This window comes from Mobula birostris, chromosome 4 (assembly GCF_030028105.1).
Source record: "Mobula birostris isolate sMobBir1 chromosome 4, sMobBir1.hap1, whole genome shotgun sequence".
Lineage (NCBI taxonomy): Eukaryota > Metazoa > Chordata > Chondrichthyes > Myliobatiformes > Myliobatidae > Mobula > Mobula birostris.
Genome location: NC_092373.1, coordinates 183,810,475 through 183,834,031, shown reverse-complemented (window position 1 = coordinate 183,834,031; position 23,557 = coordinate 183,810,475). Strand labels below are relative to the sequence as shown.

General features: G+C 42.1%; 2 protein-coding genes across 2 annotated transcripts in view; both read right to left on the bottom strand.

Moving 5' to 3' along the window:
• Positions 1 to 5,979, bottom strand: part of LOC140196831 (uncharacterized) — a 67,874-nt gene extending 61,895 nt beyond the window's left edge. The window contains exon 1 of the mRNA XM_072256667.1: positions 5,680 to 5,979. Coding sequence (XP_072112768.1) covers positions 5,680 to 5,866 — 187 coding nt within the window. The 5' untranslated portion in view covers positions 5,867 to 5,979. The remainder of the gene's footprint in view (positions 1 to 5,679) is intronic.
• Positions 5,980 to 14,794: 8,815 nt separating this feature from the next.
• LOC140196830 (DDRGK domain-containing protein 1-like) overlaps positions 14,795 to 23,557 on the bottom strand; it is a 73,009-nt gene continuing 64,246 nt past the window's right edge. Inside the window, exons 6-9 of the mRNA XM_072256666.1 lie at positions 23,306 to 23,344; positions 17,116 to 17,172; positions 15,940 to 15,988; positions 14,795 to 15,028 (exon numbers count right to left, since the gene is read on the bottom strand). Coding sequence (XP_072112767.1) covers positions 14,856 to 15,028; positions 15,940 to 15,988; positions 17,116 to 17,172; positions 23,306 to 23,344 — 318 coding nt within the window. The 3' untranslated portion in view covers positions 14,795 to 14,855. The remainder of the gene's footprint in view (positions 15,029 to 15,939; positions 15,989 to 17,115; positions 17,173 to 23,305; positions 23,345 to 23,557) is intronic.

The following is a 23,557-nucleotide window of genomic DNA, read 5'->3' as shown; positions in this document are numbered from 1 at the left end:
TATCAGATTTTGATCTTTTTTAGCTCAACAAGCGTCTCTCTTATATTTAACAGTTGCATGTGATATAGGAAAGTCACAAGGGAACATCATGATATCTTAATAATTACTGCGAGACCAAATATTTAAAAATCAAAGCTTCTTCCCTTTCGTCTTGAATTAACTAACATTTAAAGAAACACAACACCCCTGGATTTACAAGCAGCTATTCTTCATTATGCACCTAGATGAAACATTGCAGCCCTCCAATTCATTGATGCACTTAAAGGAGCACAATACACCTTTGTAGTATGGAAGGATTGCATTCCTAGATTATCTGTATTGTGATTTTCTGTAGAGTGAACCCTTGACCAAAATTGATTAAATTTCCTTCACACTTTATATTTATTTAGAGCAATATATATATATATACATACATATACACACACACACACACAGACAAAATGCTGTATGAACTCTACAGGTCAAGCATCATCTATTGTTGTTGTTTTTCCTTTCTATGCCTCAGGAGGTAACCTTCCCAATTCTTTAACATTTATCTGTTTTTTTTTTATGAGGCTGAGTTGCTAGCTTGATGCTCGACCCAGCACAGATGGAAAGCAGGCATGGAGCCAGCTGGATTCGAACCCAGGACAACTCGAAGTCCAGTGTGGTTGCTACAGCACCACCGGCCAGCAAGCATTACCTCAGGAGGGGAATGAACAGTCAACGTCTTGGCTGAGACCCTTTATCGGGACTCATTTCCAGCATCTGCAGAATCCTTGTATTGATGTATTAGTTTGTTGTACTGTATACGTTTTTCCGCACACAAATCCTGCCATTCAGATTATCTATAAAGCACAGAGCCTGGAGGCTACACTTGAAATGTATTACAGTCGGACTGGAGGGAGAGTCCTCCATACTATCTAGTCCCCTCAATACAGAAAGAATGAAATGGCAGCACAGAGGAGTTTTGTGAGATGTTCCCTGGACCAGAAAACAATACTTTCAAGCTAGACTGGGGCAGTTTTCTTTTAAACGATGAAGACTGAGCAGGATTATGGGTATTGACGGAGGTTCATAAGATTATGAGCAACACACACAAAATACTGGAGGAACTCAGCAGGTCTGACAGCATCAATGGAGAGGAATAAGCAGCCAATGTTTTAGCCTGAGGCCCTTCACCAGAAATCCTCAGCTAGAAGTACAGAGTAAAGATCGATCTCCCTCGGTACTGGGGTCATTAATCAGGAGATACATTAAAATTAAAATCAGAGTCTTTTCATTTGAAGAGTAGCAAAGGTCTAGAGCTCTGAAAGGGTGCAGAAGGTAGAAGCCCTCATCATAGTTAAAAGTTACCCACATGAGCATTTGAAGAACAGTGGCTAATGTCCAAAAGTTGAGAAGAGATTTGGTCAGCATGGACATGATGGGACAAATAGAGTCAGAGAGGAATACAGTAGGGAAATAAGGTCCTTCCACCCTATGGCAACATAACGCTAGTTTAACCCATATCCACTTAAGCCTTTCCAATCCGTATAACTGGCCATGTATCACCTATCACCCCCATCCCCACAATTCAGTGCCATATATCTTGGAGTCCAAAAAAGGACCTTCAGCCCATCGAGTCTGCACTGATCATTAACAAACCATTTATACCAATCCATTTATACATTAATAACCTAAATTTGCCCCATTTTCTCATCTACTACTCCCACACACCTGCACACGAAGGGCAAAATGCTCATTTATTTATTGATGTACTGTGAAGAACAGGCCCTTCCAGCCCTTCAAGCTGCACTTCCCAGCAACCTTGATTTAACCCTAGCCTAATCATTGGACAATTCACAATGACCAATTGACCGACCAACCAACCGGTAGGTCTTTGGACTGTGGGAGGAAATCCACGCAGCCACAGGGAGAACGTACAAACTCATTACAGGCAGTGGTGGGAATTGAACTGGAGTCACTGATACTGTAAAGTGTTGGGACTAAGCACTGTGCTACCGTGCCGCCCCAGTGACTAATTAACTTCCGACCGGCGCACTTTTCGACTGAGGAAGGAAAATCCGCATAGTCCCAATGAGAACGTACAAATTGTACACGGGAGTTCCAGAGGTCAGTGCATCTTCATTGGACAATCCTTTATGTCTCTTTGATTCTCGAAACCACTTTCCCATCACACACAGCTCAGGAGTGAACCCCAAAAAGCATTTGTGTGAGCAGGCCACGTAATAGCACCTGTGTGCAATCCCATCCAGTATCAGAACACAGATGCAGTCCTGCTTTTTAACATCCATACACACTTTGCAAAAGATGCATATTTAACAAAATGAACATGTTAAACAAAGAATGTTGATATACAGGTTATATTTTAAACCATCTGTAGCTCAACGACACTTTTATTTAACTGAACTGACATGTGTAACCGGGTAATGATGAAGCCCATTTGAACATTAAGTTCAAGGCTGCCTGAAGTTGCTACCAAGGGCCTGTCACTGTCCAAAAGTATTTAGCACTTGTATATAGCTAGAGTGCCTCAGACCTTTTCACAGTGCTGCAGTAATTTTATGTATTGCACTATCCTGTTGCAAAAATAAGAATCAAATTTCATGATGTGAGTTATGATAAAGGTGATTCTGATATGGATCTCCATTGAGAGTGGAAAGAGGGCACAGACAGGGGAATTGCGGCTGGGAAAAGGGGAAGGAGAGGAGAGGGAGCAGGAAGCACCAGAATCACATTCTGCAGTGATCAATAAACCAATTGTTTGCAATCAAATCAGTCTGGTGTCTCAGGGCTGGGTGTGAGTGTACCCGTGCCAACACCGGCCCTGGCACTCCTTCTCTGCCACCTGTCCCACACCCCTCCTGCAGCACTCCATCCTCGCTACTCCCAACATCCTTTGCTCCTGCCAAAAAGGAGGAGGAGGAGAAGATGGCGGCACAACACAGCGCGCGCGGCCTCTCCAGTGGTGATGTCTGTAATCTGTCAAGTACGGGACCGTGCACAATTCTGATTTGATGGAGACAGACATGAGAGCACGGAGGAACATCTGGAGAAACTTCTGAAATGCCCGCTTCGCTGCCGCTGCTACTGTGTGGTAACTGGAATCTCTGGAGCAGAAAGCCCCGAATCCTCGGCTTTGCTTGTTTCGGCGGCCGGGGCGAGGTCGAAGGCGCTCGGCAGAGGATGGCGCTCGGGAGGCTGTATCGGAGGGGATGGTCAGAGGCTCGAAGTTTTCAGATGGACGGACTCAGTGTTGGTTGTGGTCGGGTGCTTCCAATGCATCGGCAGTTGTCGGTGCCTGGAGGTTTATGACCGGGAGTTTCTCCCCTTTGCCGCCTGCTATCGGGGACTCAGGAGTCAATCAGGACTTGAGACTTTTTTTACCGTGCCCATGGTCTGTTCTTTATCAAATTATAGTATTGCTTTGCACTGCTGTAACTATATATTATAATTATGTGATTCTGTCAGTGTTAGTCTTTAGTTTGTCCTTTTTTTTGTGATATCACTCTGGAGGAACATTGTATCATTTCTTAATGCATGTATGCATTTCTAAATGACAATAAAAGAGGACTGAGTGTTCTCATATTCAGAAAAAAATTTACCAACTCACTCTCCAATCCACATCAACAAATACAGTACTGTGCAAAAGTCTTCGACACCGTGGTTACATATATGTGCCAAAGACTTTTGCTCATTACTGTACTGAGGAGGTACAAGTGTTACCTGGGCTGTCAGAAAGCTCCTACTGGCCAGTAGATCTTGGGAATCTCAATCACAATGTGCAGATAAGCCTCTTGTTAGTACACGGCATCCAAATCCACCTTAACCTTAACCCTTCTCGTTGGGGAAGTCGATCGTTTCTGCATCCTAATGTCCTACTGCGATCAGTAAATCTAGTGGAGATTGTTCAACATTCAAGTAAAGGCAGAGAGAACTGATTGATTATGGGAATCCTGCCTCATACAATATAGAACAGTACAGCACAGGAACTGGCCCTTCGGCCCACAATGTCTGTGCTGACCATGATGCCAAATTAAACTAATCCCATCTGCCTGTATATGGTTTCATATCCCTCCATTCCCTGTCCATGCCTCTTAAATGCCACTATTGTGTCTGGTTACACCAGCATCCCTGCCCCAACACCTACTACTGTGTCAGAAAAAAATACAATGCCTGCACATCTCCTTTAAACTTGCCCCCTCTCACCTAAAAGCATGGATGTTGATCAATCTGGACTCTCCAGCTGATAAAACATTGTCTTTCCATCAAATATTGACTGGTTCCCATTTAGCAATCCAAAGTTTTAAAGTGCAAAGAAACCCAGGACACAAAAACAGAGGGAGCCCAAGGAGAGAAGTACCTCATTACCCTGTCCCACCATGAACACCAGAACAAAAATAGACTATGCCTGGCAACTGATATTATTTTTAGAAGTCAAAGCCTTAAGTCAGAAACCAGTGTGAAATAAAACACTTGGAGCAACTTGTAAGTGATGGAGAAGACAACGAAATGAGAGGTGACAAGAAAGTCTTCAGGGTGGGTAGAACTGTGCAGAAATCAGTGATGGGAAGACCGAAGCTGTGAGAGGGGCACAGCCTACAGTTAAGGTGACAAGAAACAGCAAACGACTTACCATCTGAGATTTTAACTATTGACCAGTAGCAATAACAAGACTGCTTTGGCATTAAGCATGGCCAAAAGGTGGTAGAATCACTTGCACATTCAAAACACAACAGGCTATATTCCAAAACTTTCAGTGCAGTCAAGTGTTCCTTCAAACCATTTTTAAAATCAGCTGTGGAAACCACGGTGGACATCAAAGCTGACAATATCCTAATGGGAAAAGGCATCCTGACCAATACAAATCCCTCCAAGAGGGCCACAACCACGCAGTGGTTTGGAGGCCTATGGGCCTCAGTGACATAGAGATATACTGGCTGGAGGCAGGGCCCGATGCTTTGGCTCTTGGTAAGGTCGCCAATGCCAAACAGGTCAAAGGGTAGAGTGGTCCACTGGTCCTCTAGGTTGGGGGATTCAGGCCAGAGCAAACAACACTGGCTTGTTACAGAAATAGCAATAAAGAATCCCTCTACATTTGCGTGCGACGGTATTCTGAGTCCCCACGCGGGCCTTGCTTGACTGGCAGTGGAGAAAGCAGAGAGAAAGCTACTGGCACGATAAAGGAAACGCTGAATACCGCCAAGACCAGATGGAGAACCTTCACTGACCTGAACACAAGCAGTGTAAAGGGCAATAAGTAAAAAGCCACATCATTGATAGGAGATAATAAGTTAATCGTCGCATTCCTTACAACGGGAACAGAACTAAAAAGGTACTTCATTCACTTTACACCACTTTAGGTTATGTCGAGATCATGAAGAGCAGCATTTGAACAGAAGTGGGCTTTAAACATTGCTGACGACATTCAGTGCCGAAATGGGATCTGGAAAAAATGAATTTTGTTTTCCGGGGGGGGGAGGGGTGCGTGTGGGTGACTGAAGAGAAAAAGTTTCAGAAGGAGTTTTAACTGGTGAGCGCATTTACACGCCCTAGAGGGGTCGACCCGGTGCACAAGAAAGACGCCGTTGCCTGTAGGCAGGCACCGGGAAGTTTAGGGTGTGACTCCTCCCCTCACATGACACTTCCAGGTATGACAACCATACCTCCTTCTCCGCTTCCCCTTTGCCTCGTTACCTGCCGAGATGTTTGCCTGCAGCCGCACCACGTACGCCACCCCGTAGACCTGCGGCGAGCTGCCGTTCGGCACCACCTGGAACCAGTTGGGATCGGCCACCGCCGTGCACAGGGCCACCACCGAGAAGCACTGGGTGACGGCGGCCGGCAGGTTGCGGTTGTGTGAGACCTGCAGTCCGTCTGCCATTGCCCGTGGGCGGCCCGGTGCCAGCGAAAGCAAAGCACCAGCGCGTTTCTCAGCTCGCTGCCTGACGCGCCGCCGGCGTCCGCTTGACGACACAAAGCGCTATTAACACTTAGGTGACTGCACAGCCACGCTCCTCAAAGAGCACCCAAAGGAAAGTACTCTTCCAGTGCACTTTTTCAACTACAGTACGTTCCCACTCTTTGAGACTCAAAGGGCAAGTGGTTTATTATTGTCACGTGTACCGAGATACAGGCTGACACGAGGAAGTCTGCAGACGCTGGAAATTCAAGCAACACACACCAAAAAATGCTTTTAGTTCTGACGAAGGGTCCCGGCCCGAAACGTCGACTGTACCTCTTCCTATAGATGCTGCCTGGCCTGCTGCGTTCACCAGCATTTGTGTGTGTGTGTGTGTGTGTCTGCCGAGATACAGTGCAAGGCATCACGACAGATCGTTCCAAATACATCAGTCATAGAGTAAACCGGCCCTTCGGCCCAACTGGTCCATGCCGACCACAGCATCCTCCCTGCAAGTCCTAGTTGTCCACATTCAGCCCATAACCCTCCAAGCCCTTCCCCTTCACGTACCTATCCAAGTGCCTCTTAGATTTTGCAATTGTACTCGCCTCAACCACTTCCTCTGGCAGCTCATCCCAGGTAGTCACTACCTTCTATGTCAAGAAACTACCTAACCGTCAGGTTGATTTTAATCGTCTCCCTATTGTCTTGTATCTGCCCTCTAGTTTTGGACAGCCCATCCCTGGAGAAAAGACTATGGCCATCCACCTTTTCCATACCCCTGCTGGCTTTTGGAACTTCTATGAGGTCACCTCTCATTCTCCTGTGTGTAGCCAACCTCTCCCTCTAATTCAGGCTCCCTAGTTTAGACAGCATCATAGTAAATCGTTTCAGCACCCTCTCCAGCTTGATGTCTTTGCTATAAAAGGATGATCAAAACTATGCAGTGGTCCCAAATGCAACCTTGAGTCCCCACTCCTAAACTCAATGCCCTAACTGAAGAAGACCAGATTGCTAAATGTTTTCCTCAATACTCTGGCTATTTGCTTTTATAGAGGTGCAATGTGACTTCCTGACTTGTATACTCATTGCCATGTGCCTTCTTCACCACCCTATCAGTGAACTTTGGACTTGGAATCCAGATCCCTTTCATTACACTTACACACAGGTCATTGTATAGTTCGTACAAATGACAAGGGTTGAGGTTCTGCAGATTGAGTATAAGGTGTTAGGTAAGAAGCAGGAGCCCGAGGGTTATGATCTCCACATAACTCCTAACGCTACATGCAAGTGAAGTGAAAGATTGAAAGATAGGCCAGGTGAATTTGTGGCTGAGAAGTTGGTGCAGGGCCCAGGGGATTCAGGTTCTTGGACCACTGCAATCTCTTCTGGTAGAGGTGACCAGTATTCTTGCAAAGAAATTTGCTCGTGCTACATGGGAGGGTTTAATACTAGACTGACAGTGAAGATTGATAATTTGGAAGAGGGGGCCGAGTGTAGCATATCTAAGTTTGTTGATGACACCAAATTGAGTGGGAAAGCAAGTTGTTCAGAGGGTTGGAGAATCTGCAGAGTGATATAGATAGGTTAAATGAGTGGGTAAGGGGTTGATAAATGGAGTCATCGTCATTGTAGCTATCCCTCGAGGTCGAGGATGATGGTCTTCATTCTGAAGGAGTGGCCCACAGAGCGAAGACACCTGTGCGTGTATTTGTTTAACGTGTACTTGATGTTGCACTTCAAGAAGCAACGATACTTCACAAATCAACCAACTGATTCCAATGGCATGGAAACCACGACAATTGGAGCTGATGGATTTGTTGCAGCCTTCATCCGCCTTCACAGCCGTTGAGTTCAAAGTAACTTCGTCCGCCTGTTCCACCGTTGAGGTCTTGGTTGGATTGTTCTTTGTCAGGGACCTCACCCTTGACCTTACCGCCATGGTGACCCTACCAGGAGCATAGCTCCAGAAGGCATCGCTCTCGGGATCTCAGGACCACACAATCTTCTCTATCAAAATGCTGGTAGATCCTCAGAATACCCTAGAGTAACTTCCCCACTACTGATGTCAGGCTGTCTAGCCTGTCTTTGCTACCCTTCTTACAAAATGGAATAACATTCCAGTCTTTGGGAACTTCACCAGAGGCTAGTGATGAAGCAAGTATTTCCATTTTCCTCTCTAGCATTTCAGAAAGGTGCACTCAAAAAGTCAGGTCCTGGGGATTTATCCACATTATTGTGCTGTAAGGCTGCAAATACCTCCTCCTGATAATATGAATGCCCTCCAACAGTTGTTTCCCCTTATCCCTTGAAAGCAACTATGATTTTCTCCTCAGTAAACACAGAGGAGAAATAGTCATTAAAAACACCAACTCATCTCCTGTGGCTCAAGACACTGGTGGCCTTGCTGATCTCTAAGGGGACTCATTCTCCCCCTAGCCACCCTATTACTCTTAATATAGATATAAAATCTCTTCGGATTTTCTTTGACCTTGCCTGTCAGATCTATTTCATTCCCTCTCTTTGCCATTCTAATTTCCATAAGACCATGAGACATAGGAGCAGAATTAGGCCAGTCAGCCAATCGAGTGTGCTCTGCCATTCCATCATGGCTGATTTTTAATCTCCCTCAACCCCATTTGCCTGCCTTCTCCACATAGCCTTTGACGCCATGACTAATCAAGAACCTATCAAACTTTGCTTTAAATATATTCAATAACTTCACCTTCACAGCCATCCATAGATTTACCACCCTCTGGCTGAAGAAATTCCTTCTAATCTCTGTTCTAAATGGATTTCCCTCCATTTTGAGGCAGACCTGGCAACATCCTTGCAAATTTTCTCTGTACTCTTTCAACCTTATTTACATCTTTCCTGTAGATAGGTGACCGAAACTCCAAATTAGGCCTTACAAGTGTCTTGTACAACTTCAACATAACATGCCATCTCCTGTACTCAATACCTTGATTTATGAAGGCCAATATGCCAAAAGCTTTCTTTAAGACCCTATCTACCTCTGATGCCACTTTTAACAAATTATGGACATGTATTCCCAGATCCCTTTGTTCTACCACATTCCCCTCAGTGCCCTACCGTTCATCCACTCTGGCTGATCCTACCGAAGTGCAACACCTCACACTTGTCTGCATTAAATTCCACCTGCCATTTTTCCAGCTGGTCCAGATTCTTCTACAAGCCATGATAGCCTTCCTCACTGTCCACTACACCCTGAATCTTGGTGTAATCTGCAAATTTGATTTTTATCCAGATTGTTGATATAGATGACAAACAATGGACCCAGCACCAATCCATGTGGCACTCCACTAGTCTCCAGTCAGAGAGACAACCATCCACTACCACTGCCTGACTTCTCTCTACAAAGCCAATGTCTAATCCAATTTACAACCTCATCTTGAATGCCGAGCAACTGAACGTTCTTAACCAAACTCCAAAGTGGGAATCTGTCAAATGCCTTACCAAAGTCCATGTAAACAACATCCATTGCCTTGCCTTCATCCACTTTCCTGGTAACTTACTTGAAAAACTCTATATGATTGGTTAGACATGACCTACCACACACAAAGCCATGCTGACTATCCTTACTTAGTCCTTGACTATCCAAATACTTATATATCCAGTCCCTTACAATACCTTCCAATAACTTTCCCACCACTTAAGTCAGACCCACCAGCCAATAATTTCCTTGTTCATGTTTAGAGCCTTTCTTAAGCAGCGGAACAACAATGGTTACCCTCCAATCCTCTGGTACCTCTCCTGTCACTAAGGATGATTTAAATATCTCTACTAGGGCCCTGACAGTTTTTTGCACTAGTCTCCCATAGAGTGCAATGTCCTGACTTGATTCCGTTTATTCCATTTTAAACCAATGTTCAGTTTAATACTGTTTGCTGCTTCAGATGAAGGTGCTGTTCTGTGTTATTCAGAAAACTCTGTCGCACAGAATGTTCCTTACAATTAACCTGAAGAGTGTTGAATATCTGCTAACCCAATGCAGGCAGCACTATTTAATAAATGCCAAAGATTGGTCAAATATTATTGTTCTCTTAATTAAGTTCAAATCAAATTCAAGCTCAAGTTCGTTGTCATCTGACTATATCGATATACAACCAAAGGAAACTACGTTCCTCCGGACCATGGTGCACCCACAAGTATATATCACACAGCATATAAAACAAAATATTACCATCAGTAAGTTAATAAAATATAATTCAAAATGCATGTGAAGTGTGCAGCACAGTTAAACTAAACAGTGAACAGCTCGCTGTCCTACTGACGAGACTTGGTGGTGGCAGGGTATTCATTAGTCTCACAGCCTGAAGGAAGAAACTGATACACTGTCTGGCAGTCCTATACCTCCTTCCTTATGGTCATGGGTCAAAGAGATTATGGGATGGGGGGTAGGGATCCTCAACAATGCTTCGGGCCCTTCGTATACAACGCTCTCGGTAAATGTCACAAATGGTGTCGGTGGGGGAGAGGGAGACCCCGGTGATTTACTATCCTCCGTAGGTTCTTGCAGTCTGATACCCTGCAACCTCAGTACCACAGAAAGATGCAGTCAGACAGGACACCCTCGATTTCAGTTGTGCTTTTAACATAAGAAAACATTCCAAGGCCCCATTGTTACCAAGTTCACAAGTTCAAATTTACTGTCTTTCAACCATACACATGTATACAGCTAAATGAGACAATGTTCCTCTGGGACCAAGGTACAAACACAGTACATGTATCGCATACAGCACTAAAAATATTAGTAACACAATAATATTTGCAGATAATAAAAAAATTATTCTATAGCTGTCCAAGTTGCCACAAAGTGCACAGATAATATATGGTTAAATATACCACAGTATAATGCTAGTGGCGCTGTCATAAATAATGTGTACTGAGTGGTAGCAGGGAGTTCAGAAGTCTGACAGCCAGCGGCGGGGGGGGGGGGGGGGGAAGAAACTGTTACTCAGCCTAACAGCCCATGTTCTTATACTGAGGAACCTTCTACCTGATGATAGGGCATCAAAGCGATTTTCAGACGGATGGAAGGGTTTCTTGACAATTCTGAGGGTTTTTGAATGCAGTGCTTCTGATTACTGTCCTGAATGGGGTGCGGGGGTGGGGGGCGCTGGTTAAGTACAGAAACTCTGACGATTTTCTCAGCAGTCCTCACAATCCACTGCAGGTGCTGCCTCGCAATTCCGATACCAGACAGTAATACAACTAGCCAGGACACTGTCAATGGTGCTTTGGTAGAATGTTCAAAGTTCAAAGTAAATTTATTATCAAAGTACATATATGTCATCATATACTATCCTGTGATATTTTTTCTTGAGGGCATTCACAGAAACACAATAGAATCAATGAAAAACCACTCAAGACAGTCGGACAAACAACCAATGTGCAAAAACAAAAAGGACCAAATTAATAATAAATAAGTAATAAATATTGTGAACATGAGATTGTGGAATCTTTGAAGGTGAGTCCATAGGTTCTAGGAACAGTTCAGTGATGGGGTGAGTGAAGTTATCCACTCTGGTTCAAGAACTTGATGGCTGAGGGGTAATAACTGATCCTGATGCTGGTGGTGAGTCCTGAGGCTCCTGTACCTCCCTCCTGATATCAACAATAATAAGAGAGCATGGCCTGGATGATGGATGCTACTTTCCTGCCCTAGTGCTCCATGTAGATGTGCTCAATGGTGGAGAATGCTTTACCTGTAATGGACTGAACTGTATCCACTACTCTTTGTAGGCTTTTCCTTGCAAAGGCATTGATTTTCCATACCAGACAATGATGCAGCCAGCCTCACCTTCAGCCCTGAAGAAGGGTCTTGGCCTGAATCATCAACTGTTCATTTGCATGGATGCGACCTGACCTGCTGAGTTCCTCCAGCATTTTGTGTCTAATTGGGGCAGCCACTTAATTGAACCAAAATGTACTGGTCCTGCTGTGTCCCAATTAACCAGAATCCACTATAAGTTCATCCATCATTTTTTTGTCCCCCATTACTACCTCTTCAGCATCATTTTCCAGTGTCCAGTGTCCACTGCCACCTCTTTTTTACTCTTTCTGTATCTGAAAAGACTTCTTGTATCCTCTTTTATGTTACTGGCTAGCTTACAGTATTGTCAAATTTCATCTTTTCTCTCCTTATGTCTTTTTAGTTGTCATTTGTTGGTTTTTAAATACTTCCCATCCTCTACCTTCCCATTAATTTTTGCAATATTATATTCCGTCTTTTGCTTACATGCTATCTTTGACTTCCTTTGTTAGCCATGGTGCACCTCTGGTGGGGGAACATGTCGCGTCCTTTTCAGGACCTTTGATCCCCACCTGGCACTCAGCTCTCACCTGTGGCTCCCCGTAGCTGTTTGCATGCGACAGCGGCCACACCCCGGGCAACGGCTTCGACAAGCCAGCTAAACCAGGTGAGGGTAGCCGACGGGTCTCAAACCCTCGGTGAGATAGGGAGTTGTCTATCCCAGCATGTGAAGACAGACTCTGGCGGATTGAGCGGACGAGACCAATGGAAGGTCCAAGGGTCAAGAAGGCGGTCTCTGCAAGCGTCGTGGAACGTGTAGAGCAGGACAAGACACAGAAGACGTCCTGGTCATCCACTGCGCCTAGTCCCATCTCCAGCCGTCTAGACTCTGTCTTGCCACTGGATCCAGATGGGAATTGGGAAGAGAGTGAGGCTGACGCTGCGCAACACTCCCTCACTTAAATCCAAATCACGCGCTAGTCTCGACACCATCATAATGGTGTCAAGGTCCTCATCGACGTCAACGATGGACAAACAACTAAATAAAACTATTGAACTAAAAAAATGAACAAAAATGCTACTTAAACAAACTTTATTTTTTTTTAAAGTATCCACAGCCAACTTTTCAAATTACACTTTGAAAGCCATTCATAACCAGATGCCACGAATGTCAATTTCTTTGGACTCTCATAACAGTTACTGTTCACATTAACTGATACTTGGTGCTTCCGTAACAGAATACAATGCAAATTTAGATTCATGAGCAATAAAGATTGGCTATTAAATCTACTCGTGCACACCACATTAGCGTAGCAGATAGCACAACAATTCTATAACTTGTGTCACCAGCTTCAATTTCAACGCTGTCTACAAGGAGTTTGTATGTTCACCCCGTGACCATGTGGGTTTCCCCCAGGTTCTCTGGTTTCCTCCCACAGTCCAAAGGCATACCGTTTAGTAGGTTAATTGGTCATTGTAAACTGTCCTGTAATTAGGCGAGAGTTAAATGGGTGGGTTGCTGGGTGGTGCGGCTTGATGGATGGAAGGACCTGTTGTACTGTATCCTTAAATAAAATAAAATAAAAATATACTCCAAAAATATATACCCACTAGGTTGGTGGTGTTGTAGATAGTGTAGGGGATTGTCAAAGATTGCAGAGAGACATTGATAGGATGCAGGCATGGGCTGAGAAGTGGCAGATGGCGTTCAACCCGGAGAAGTGTGAGGTGGTACACTTTGGAAGGACAAACTCCAAGGCAGAGTACAAAGTAAATGGCAGGATACTTGGTAGTGTGGAGGAGCAGAGGGATCTCGGGGTACATGTCCACAGATCCCTGAAAGTTGCATCACAGGTGGATAGGGTAGTTAAGAAAGCTTATGGGGTGTTAGCTTTCATAAGTCGAGGGATAGAGTTTAAGAGTCGCGATGTAATGATGCAGCTCTATAAAACTCTGGTTAGGCCACACTTGGAGTACTGTGTCCAGTTCTGGTCACCTCACTATAGGAAGGATGTGGAAGCATTGGAAAGAGTACAGAGGAGATTTACCAGGATGCTGCCTGGTTTAGAGGGTATGGATTATGATCAGAGATTAAGGGAGCTAGGGCTTTACTCTTTGGAGAGAAGGAGGATGACAGGAGACTTGATAGAGGTGTACAAGATAATAAGAGGAACAGATAGAGTGGATAGCCAGCGCCTCTTCCCCAGGGCACCACTGCTCAATACAAGAGGACATGGCTTTAAGGTAAGGGGTGGGAAGTTCAAGGGGGATATTAGAGGAAGGTTTTTTACTCAGAGAGTGGTTGGTGCGTGGAATGCACTGCCTGAGTCAGTGGTGGAGGCAGATACACTAGTGAAGTTTAAGAGACTACTAGACAGGTATATGGAGGAATTTAAGGTGGGGGCTTATATGGGAGGCAGGGTTTGAGGGTCGGCACAACATTGTGGGCCGAAGGGCCTGTACTGTGCTGTACTGTACTATTCTATGTTCACTACTGAGAGGTCACTATTTTAGGAATAGCCTGTCAATTAACCTACCTCCTACACAATTCCTCTGCTGAGCAGCCCTGTTATACCACTGTATTAAATTAAATAATCCATCAACTTCCAAGTAATTCATAAATGTATGTGACTACACAAAAGAGCGACAATCAGGTTACTAAAATTGTGAGAGCAAACTTTCATTCCTGGATACATGAAATCTGATATTCAAATTTGATCGGCTGCTGACTTACGAGAATTATAGCTTCGTCAGTTTTGTTAATTCTGCAACACAAATTTTAACAATGCACACTAGCCTGTGCTGCTGCTGAAAAATTACTGTTTCTCAGCAGTAGAGCTATTTATAACACTATACCTAGTTTACTTCTCCAAAAATTATTATTTGAGCTCATTTATCAATGCGCATTATGAATTGGCAATTCTCATTTGGCGTAGAGGCTGCAATCTTTCACAGTAAACAGATACTAAGTTAGGCTGCAGTTCAGCAAAAGCAGCAAGATAACACTGAGAATCTTTCAGCTCCCTATCTGGAGAGCAGGCAACAGCCTTTTCCTCTGAGATAAGCTTGGGCAGGTAGCAAACACATTGCCTTGTAAATAGAGCAGAAGAGTAAAAAAACTTCCAACACAAAACTTGTGATAATTAAAAATATTTAGCTTTTAACTTTATTTCTGTTTAAATAAGTCAGCAAATATTAGGTCACAGATTCTGGAATAGGTCTTGAGTCTGGGTTAAGGTTAATGAGAGTGTTGCTGGCTTGTGCCAGTTCCACTATCGAAACACGCCCTTGCTGCCTTATAAACTGAGCCACAGCAGAAAGTTCCTGCTCTGTGATGTAAATGAATTTCCCACGATCATCAAGGACACCTGGAAGAAAAATAATTTATTATGATCCAAATTGTCAATAAATAGTTTACAATAATACAGGTAATTTACTTGAGAAATAGAACATAAAACATTATAGCACAGTACAGGCCCTTTGGCCCAAAAGGTTCTGCCAACCTATGAGCCTACTCTAAGAACAATCTAACTTTTCCTCCCACAGTGCAGAAGTCTTAGGCTTATATATCTCAGGTGCCCAAGACTTTTGCACAGTACTGTATTTGTCAACATGAGTGGAAAGCAAGTTTGTAAATCTGGCAGAAGCGAAGGATGTTGGGAATGACAAGGATGGAGTGCCGTAGGAGGGGTGAGGAACAGGTAGCCGAGAAGGAGTACCAGCAGTGGTGGGGTGACACTGATGTAGACACACCCTAACTCCAGGCAAGATCATTTGATTCCACACAATTTGGTTTATTGATCACCATAGAATGTCACTGGTGCTTCCTGCTCCCTTGCCTCTCCCTGCCTTCTTCCCAGTCTCAGTCCACAATAGAGACCCGTATCAGAATCAGGTTTATCATCACTCACACATGTCATGAATGTTTTTTTTTTACGTGGCAGCAGTACATAAAATTACTACAGTATTATGCAAATCTCTTAGGCATATATATATATATATATATATATATATATATATATGTCTAAGACCTTTACACAATTCTGTAGTCCTTCATTTTTCTATCATCGATGTGCCTATCAAAAAAGCACAAACAGCATCTTAAATGTTCTTATTTAAACATCCCTTAAAATGGTGTTAAAAATAAAACCAAAGAATAATGACACAAGTTCTAGTTGTTAGCTGCCTGATTATACTTCAACAATAAACACAAACACACAATTCACAATTAACTTGAAGGAAGTCAGTATGTTACAGTTCAATTGCAGCAGCTACACACCTGTTAGAGATCCTTCGGCAATCAAATCTTGTAGCCTGCTAATGGCATCCTTAAAATAAATTACAAATTATTAATCTGAAGATATGGTAAAGTATTGGACTACATCCTAATGTAACTTTAGTATTCAGCAGGTGTTAAATTAAGAATATTAGCAACAAATTGTTCAAGGCATCACAGTTGACCCCAATCCTTCCCTATCAATCATGAACAAAGAAGTAAAAATGAAGTATACACTTCACCATGTGGTTATTGGAGTAAGAACCTAGTATATTTTTAATCACATTATCACAAGCCTGGGGACAGATCCCTCCTTAGACCAGAAGACAGACGTAGGATCAGAATTAGGCCATTAAGTCTTCTTCACCATTCCATTATAGCTGAAACATTATCGCTCTCAACCACTTTATTCTACCCCATAACCTTAGGTAGTCTTATTAATCAAGGACCTATTTAAAGACCTCCGCTTTAAATATACCCAATCACTTGGCCTCCACGCCCATCTACGGCATTAAATTCCAGATTCACAACCTCTGGCTGAAGAAATTTCTCATCGTCTCTGCTCTACAGGAACATCCTTGTATTCTGAGGCTGTGCCCTTGGGTCCTAGACTCCACCACTATAAGAAACATTCTCTTAACATCCATTCTATCTAGACCGTCATTCTCTGTCATTTAAAGCCATCTCATAAGTACAGATCATACCTTCAATCTAGCAGTATTCTGCTCTTTTTTAATGAATAAGCTGAGCACAGTAGTCCTTCAGAGGAATTCAACAAAGTTTTCTCATAGTGATACTGAAACTGACAAGTCTACAGAAAATTTTGGGGAAATTAGAGTGAATACTGCTCACACATACAGCTACACTGGAGATTACAGAATGAAGGCATATGTCTTTACTTGATATGCAAATTCAAAACTGAGAATGGTATCATTTATTGTAGTAGGTTTTCAGAATACTGTTCTTTACACAAGATGATCAGATTATGTACATACTGTACATCCCTTTTATGTTACCATGCATCTATTTTCCTTATTTGGGAAATAAATCGTTTCTGTCACTTGTTCAGATTAACAGCCTTTATAGTTCAAGTTCCAATTTGCATTAATCTTAAATCAAAGACCAAGCACTATATTTTTAATTTATCTATAAGAAAAACTACTTTACTAATCCATTTACCTGTGTCCTCAAGCCAAAATGAGAGGCAAGCTCTTCCAAAAGAACAACTTTTGTTCTCTGGAGAAAAGAAGAAAAAGATAACTGTCAGCGGGGGATCCAAGCAGCATACAATAATTGAGGTACCAGAGATTGAAAATGCACAAGTCTTGAAAAATCAATGTGGAAGAAAATTCTACAGTGCTTTCCAAGAATGTATTTTAGGAATACAATCCCAAGTTGCCTATACTGAAAACCTCAGATTTTGCCAATATCCCAGCAACTATCTGGTGAGGAAGTTCCAATGGTGACTCAAACTGAATCATCGACTTCTGATGAAGTAAAACTTGGAACAGTAGATAGCTTTTCTCCTAGAAAATTATGTCTAATTCTATCAACTTTATTGCCATTTCTGAAGATAAATTCAATGAAAGCTTTATGTGGAAAGTATTATCTAACTGCATTACCAAGAAACACCTGATAATAGTGTTTTACTTCAATTAGTCATGAAATATACACCAGTACTTTGGTCAGTGCTCAGGATATATACCTAGGAAGACAGCATTTGTGGAATGAGCACTAAAAGATCATTATAGTTTTCAATCTAGAGAGATACACTCCTGACAGGCTGCTGTGCCAGGAACTGGACACAAAACTCCGTCCTCTCTGCTGCTGAGTTGGGAATCTGGTTGAGAGCTCATGACTCTGTGTGTCTCAGTATGAAGTAAGCTCTTAGTCCACTGCTGTTTATCAGGGCTGGTGTTAGGGGGGTTGGGAAAAGTGGTACAGCTTGTCAGTGCTGAAACGCAAGCTCAGGATTACACGCAAGCCAGCAACAAAGCGTATAGTACATTGCTGACTACTCCATGTATTGACAGATCACGTAAACCCTATGACCTCTCTCATTGTTTTCTGTTAAATCTGATGAACAACCCTTCTGGTCCAGAGATACCTCAAGGGGAGCACATTAAGTTATCACTGTCCACTGAGTTTGCCTGTTTGGATTCCATAATCAGGAGTACCATAACAAATCAGCAGGGTATGATGAAGAAAGACACCAGGTGACAAGATTGAGAAACAAAGCCAACTGTACAAATTTCCACAGAGGCATACTCTGGTCAAAGTGTGAAAATCCTAAAAGAAAATCATGCGAGATAAAAAAATTCACTCAATAATTAATGTCAAAGAAATGCTGAAGGGCAAAGCAGCCAAGCTGGAGAACTGTCTACTATGGACTGAGGAATAAAGGGGGAAAACAGCCCATGGAATTCAGTTCTCATAGCCAGGAACTGCCAAAAATCTCTCTTCCGGTCTTCTCTGGAGTGTAGAGAAAGGATGAAGTTGAGACAAATACTTAACAATAACAAACTCAAATGAAGGCTGTCTGCAGAGAGACAGTGGAGACAACTTTTCAAAGTTATAAAAGGAAAAGACTGTAGAAATAAAATTATAAAACATTAATTCAGTGGATAACATAGATATTTATATTCTTACTATGATTCACACAGAAATGAGCATCCTTAAACCTTCATTTATTGCAGGCATTAACTACACATTTGAGAAATGACAATTTCAGAACAAGGTTTCACCCCAAGAAAATTAGTCATTTATTTAGAATACAAACATAAAAAATTCTGCAGATGCTGGAAATCTTAAATAACACACACAAGATGCAGAAGAAACTCTGCAAGCCAGACAACATCTATGGAAGGGAACAGGAATTCTACTAAATGATGTCTTTCTGAGAAAACTGTTTAGTATTTCTTTAAGAATTCAGTGTTTGGTAATATTTGTCAAGTCTATCAGTCATTTAGAATCCAGTAATATCACTGAAATCAAGGAGACAGGTTACCCAGTTTAACACTTCTGTGTTAATCGACAAAGAGTTTCCCAACCTAACCCCATTGACCTGTAACGGGTTATTAGCCCTTCAGAAAACAATTCATCAAGTAAATGTCCTGCTTTAAATGCAGTCAGTGCTTCTGTCTCTCCCCACCTTAAATGTGTAAGTTCTAGATTCTTACCACCCTCTGTGGGGGAAAAAGAATCTTCAACTTTTCTCTAATTTGTTCATCATTTATTCTACCTATGTCCATTTTCTGATTGCAACCTCAACTTCACATTCTTATTTGCCTGTGGTAACCTCTTACCCTTTGCTTGTTTCCACCTTAAATACTCACAGACTCTGTATCCACAGTCCTTTGAAGAAGAGGTTCAAAGAACCCTTAAAAGCAGAAATCTCTCAACTCTGGTTTAAATGGGAAACTCCTTATTTTTAAAACAGAATCTTGTTCGAGAATATCCCACAAAAGGAACATTATCTCTATATCAACAGCATCAAACAGTCTGCTGGAGGTATTCAGTGAGTCAAGTAGAAGGGAAGGAATTATTGGCATTTGCCCTTGGAACATCGGCATCTGACCCAGGTCCCTCCGAGTTTAAAACTCTGAAGTCCTTTACCACTTAAATAATACACTTGTTTTGTCTTCCTGCCAAAGTAGGCAATTTCAAAAATTCCCACATTATATTCCACTTGTCAGAACTTTGCCCGCTCACTTAACCTTTCCAAATCCCCTTTCCAAATTACTTTCCAACCTATCTTTGTCTTCAGCACATTCAGCAGCCATAAACACAATGAGATTCTGCAGATGCTGGGAATCTTGAGCAAGTCAGGCAGCATCTATGGAGGGGAATAAGCAGTCAACATTTTGGGCTGAGACCCATTATCAGGACTGGAAAGGAAGGGGGCAGATGCCATAAAAGAAACCATACCTTCAGTGGCTTCACCCAAGTCATTCAAAATATTTTAAGAGGTTGAAGCCCTAGCACTGATCCTTATGGAACATTACTTTTTAATACCTTTATCAACCATCAATTGCAACTTCAGTTTTTTGTTATCCAGCCACTCTTCTGTACATCCACCTACACCCTGAGCTTTTTCTTCCACATTAAGCTTTGATGCCTGGCAGAAATGCAAATCCACTGTTTCCTCTTTATCTTACAATCTTATTTTATATTTCTGGCCAGTTTTATCTCATATGCTAATTCCTCCTTTTCTAAAGATATTTCTATAAGTTGTTTTCTCATATTATGTTTAATCTTCCTATGTGCCACCTGTCTTTCTTTCTTTATCTTTGGGGCTGTTACAGTGACTAGAAGTGCACTCAGTACTCAAACTGTGGCCGATCACTTTATCTGATAATCACTGTTTGTTTAACAAACCATAGATCTATATGGTGTGAAAATTATGCAAATACACTTGGAAAGAAAATCTTTACAGCTATGATAGCAAAGGTAATACAAAGTTACAAATATGTATCACAAACACAAGAAATACTGCAGATGCTGGAAATCCAAAGCAACACACACAAAATGCTGGAGGAACTCAGCAGATCATGCAGCATCTATGGAAAAAAGGTCCTGAAGAAGGGTCTCAGCTCAAAACATCGACTATTTACTCTTTTCCACAGATGCTGTCTGATCTGCTGAGTTTCTCCAGCATTTTGTGTGTGCTGCTACAGATATACATTTTTACCATTGCAAAAGATACCTGTGCCAAGGATACAGAACACTATCCTCCTCACCCAGATTTAGCATCCAGTAACCCCAGGTGCAGTGGAGCAGAACTATATATAAAAGATTTTCTCTCCTCTAAAAAAAGACTGAGTCAGTCTCAACCCGAAACTCAACTTTTCCCTCCATGCCTTCATCTTCTCCCCCAGCCACCACAATATCCAAAACCAATCATCCTTGTTTGAGGGATACAACTAGGTGCTGTGGGACCAATGAATTAAGGCTCAACACAAAAGGAAACAGTTACTTTCAGCAATCTGTATTGGATGCAGTTGGTTTTAATCTAGCATGTTCAACATGTAACAATTGTATGCTCTTGTATAAAATAAATGATATTTCAACTGGGTGCAGTTTTCAGAATCAAATATCCACTCTTTTTATATCCTTTACAACTGACTTCCAAAAAAATAAACTCCTGACCTTATTGAATAGATAAATATTACATGGACAACCTGCAATATACGTAGAGGTTCAAAACACTAATCTTCTATGTACCATTGTATTTTTGATGATACACTAACATCTGATCTACTCTGCTGTAAAATCATTTATGCATGCCTTTTTTGTATTTAAAGATTTTAGACACTGTAAATGTCTTGACAATTTGTATATATAAAACTACCTCTAGCTATACAGAGTTTCAACAACAATAATTACAAGTTTTTAATAACAACCGTTCTGGAATAAAATTCCATGTCAACTAATTATTTGTGTAAGTTTTACCAATTAAAGTAACTATATGGTATAGACGTGAGATTCTAGAACTATGCTGTTTGGCAAGTTTCAGATTTATATTCATGGAGAACAACATCAAAATAGTTCATGAACATCCCCACTAGCTATTATCTTAGACCTGCACAATTCATCTAACATGCCAGGTGTAGCAGCAAATGATTTGCATTACCCCCAATCTGTTGTACTGCATTTAATGGTCACAATGTGGTCTCCTCTACCCTGGAGAAACCATATGCAGATTGGGTGATCGCTTTGTGGATCATCTGTGCTCTGTCCACAGGGGTGACACTGAGCTTCCTATTGTGTTCTTAAGCCCCATCCACTCTGACCTGTCTGTTGGCAGTCTCTTCCACTACTAGTAAGAGACCCAAACAACATCTCATCTTCTCCCTGGGTGCTTTTTAACCCTCTGGATTCATCACCTGAGTTCTCCAACTTCAGGTAGCTTGCTCTCTTTTTTTTAAACCAATATCATGCTTATGTACCTTTCTCATTTTGTTTCTTTAAGATGTCTCACTAATGGTCAACACTCTATTAGCTGATCCATCTTCATCTATCTCCATAGAGGCTATAGTTTTTACAGCCCACTCCTCCCCACCAGCTCTACTTTGAAAACTTTCACCAACTCCTACTCCACCCAGTTCTGAAGAAGGTTCACCCATCCAAGGTACTGACTTTGTCCTGATGAAGGGTCTCAGCCCGAAAATATCAATGGTTTATTCATTTTTATAGACGTTGCCTGACCTCCAGCATATTGTGTGTGTTGCTCTGGATTTCCAGTATCTGCAGAATCTCTTGTGTTTAAGGTAATGACTGGTTTCTCCTTCCAGAGATGCTGCTTTACTCACTGGCATATCTATGCAAGCTTCACATAATTACATTCAACCCATATTGTCAATCAAATGCTAACTGAGAACATTCAGCTAGTCGGACTACCTCATTAACTCACAATATCCTGAATATTTTTTCCTTTCAATTATTTACTCGGATTCTTTTTGAATACCACAATTGAAATTGCTTCAAATGCTCAATGCCAGTACATTGCAGATCTATATTATCCTCTAAGCTTCTTCTTCATTTATTTAAAACTTACAATAAAATAATCAGGATGAAAATGCTTAAATATTTTCCTCGAACACTCTGTGCAAGAATAGTGCCAATAAAGCCTAGATGAGGCCCTCCATTGTTCTCTGTATGGGTTGACCACGGAGATTGCATCCTAGTTGTCTACGTGATATGCAAGCCGGTATGTAAGCCGAGGCAATACAATATGGAGAGCAAGCCGTTGCCAATGCATCAGGCTCTCTCCTTCCAGTTGGGTGATGAATCCAAAGGAACTGCAGAGACCGATATAGCTTTCCACCAGCGGTGTCACAGGAGTTGCTATTCAGTGTCGAACTCAACACTGGACTCTCTTAGAGACTCCAGCTCTGGACTTTTCCCCTCGGGGTTTACTCCCAAAGCCTTCCCCATGAGTGAGTTTAACCACAAGGCAGCAAAGGTTTGAGATAAGAGTTTTCCTTCTCCTAGATGAGCTGCCAACCACAACTGACAAGCCCCATCTACCCGAAAGGACTGGTTTGAAGGCGCCAGTAACCCGCTTTTGCCCCTTTTCCTGTCAGTAGAAACTATTCTGATGGACTTAGTAGCTAAGCCACACATGGAGATCAGAAGCAGAACTTGGTTGTCAGAGGCTATTTGAGATATACGCCATTGGGAACATTTAATAGGTAGTGGGAGCTTATGGCGCAGGTCTCAGTTAGCCCCTGACAGCTTATCCCAGTACCTCCCCAACTATGGCAACATTAAGGAACCAAAATATGGTTAATAAAGCCTAAATATGACAGGAATAATTGGTATGTACACCTTTCTAACAATATAAAATTAAACAAAGTATTATCATTACCTTGATGTAGTCGATGAACATTTGGAGAAGGCTCTCAGACTAGGAAGTACAACATAAACAATGAAATAAGCAGAGAGGTTCATGAGAAACATCACCTCCTACTACAATTTTGCAAAGTTAATCCATTCCTGAATTTTTTCTGACAATAACGTATATCAATCCTGAAAAATAGCAATTGGTCTTCAAATGTAACAGGTTAAACTACAAAAGTATATTTTTACTTTAAGAAATATTTAAAGCATGTTACTGAAT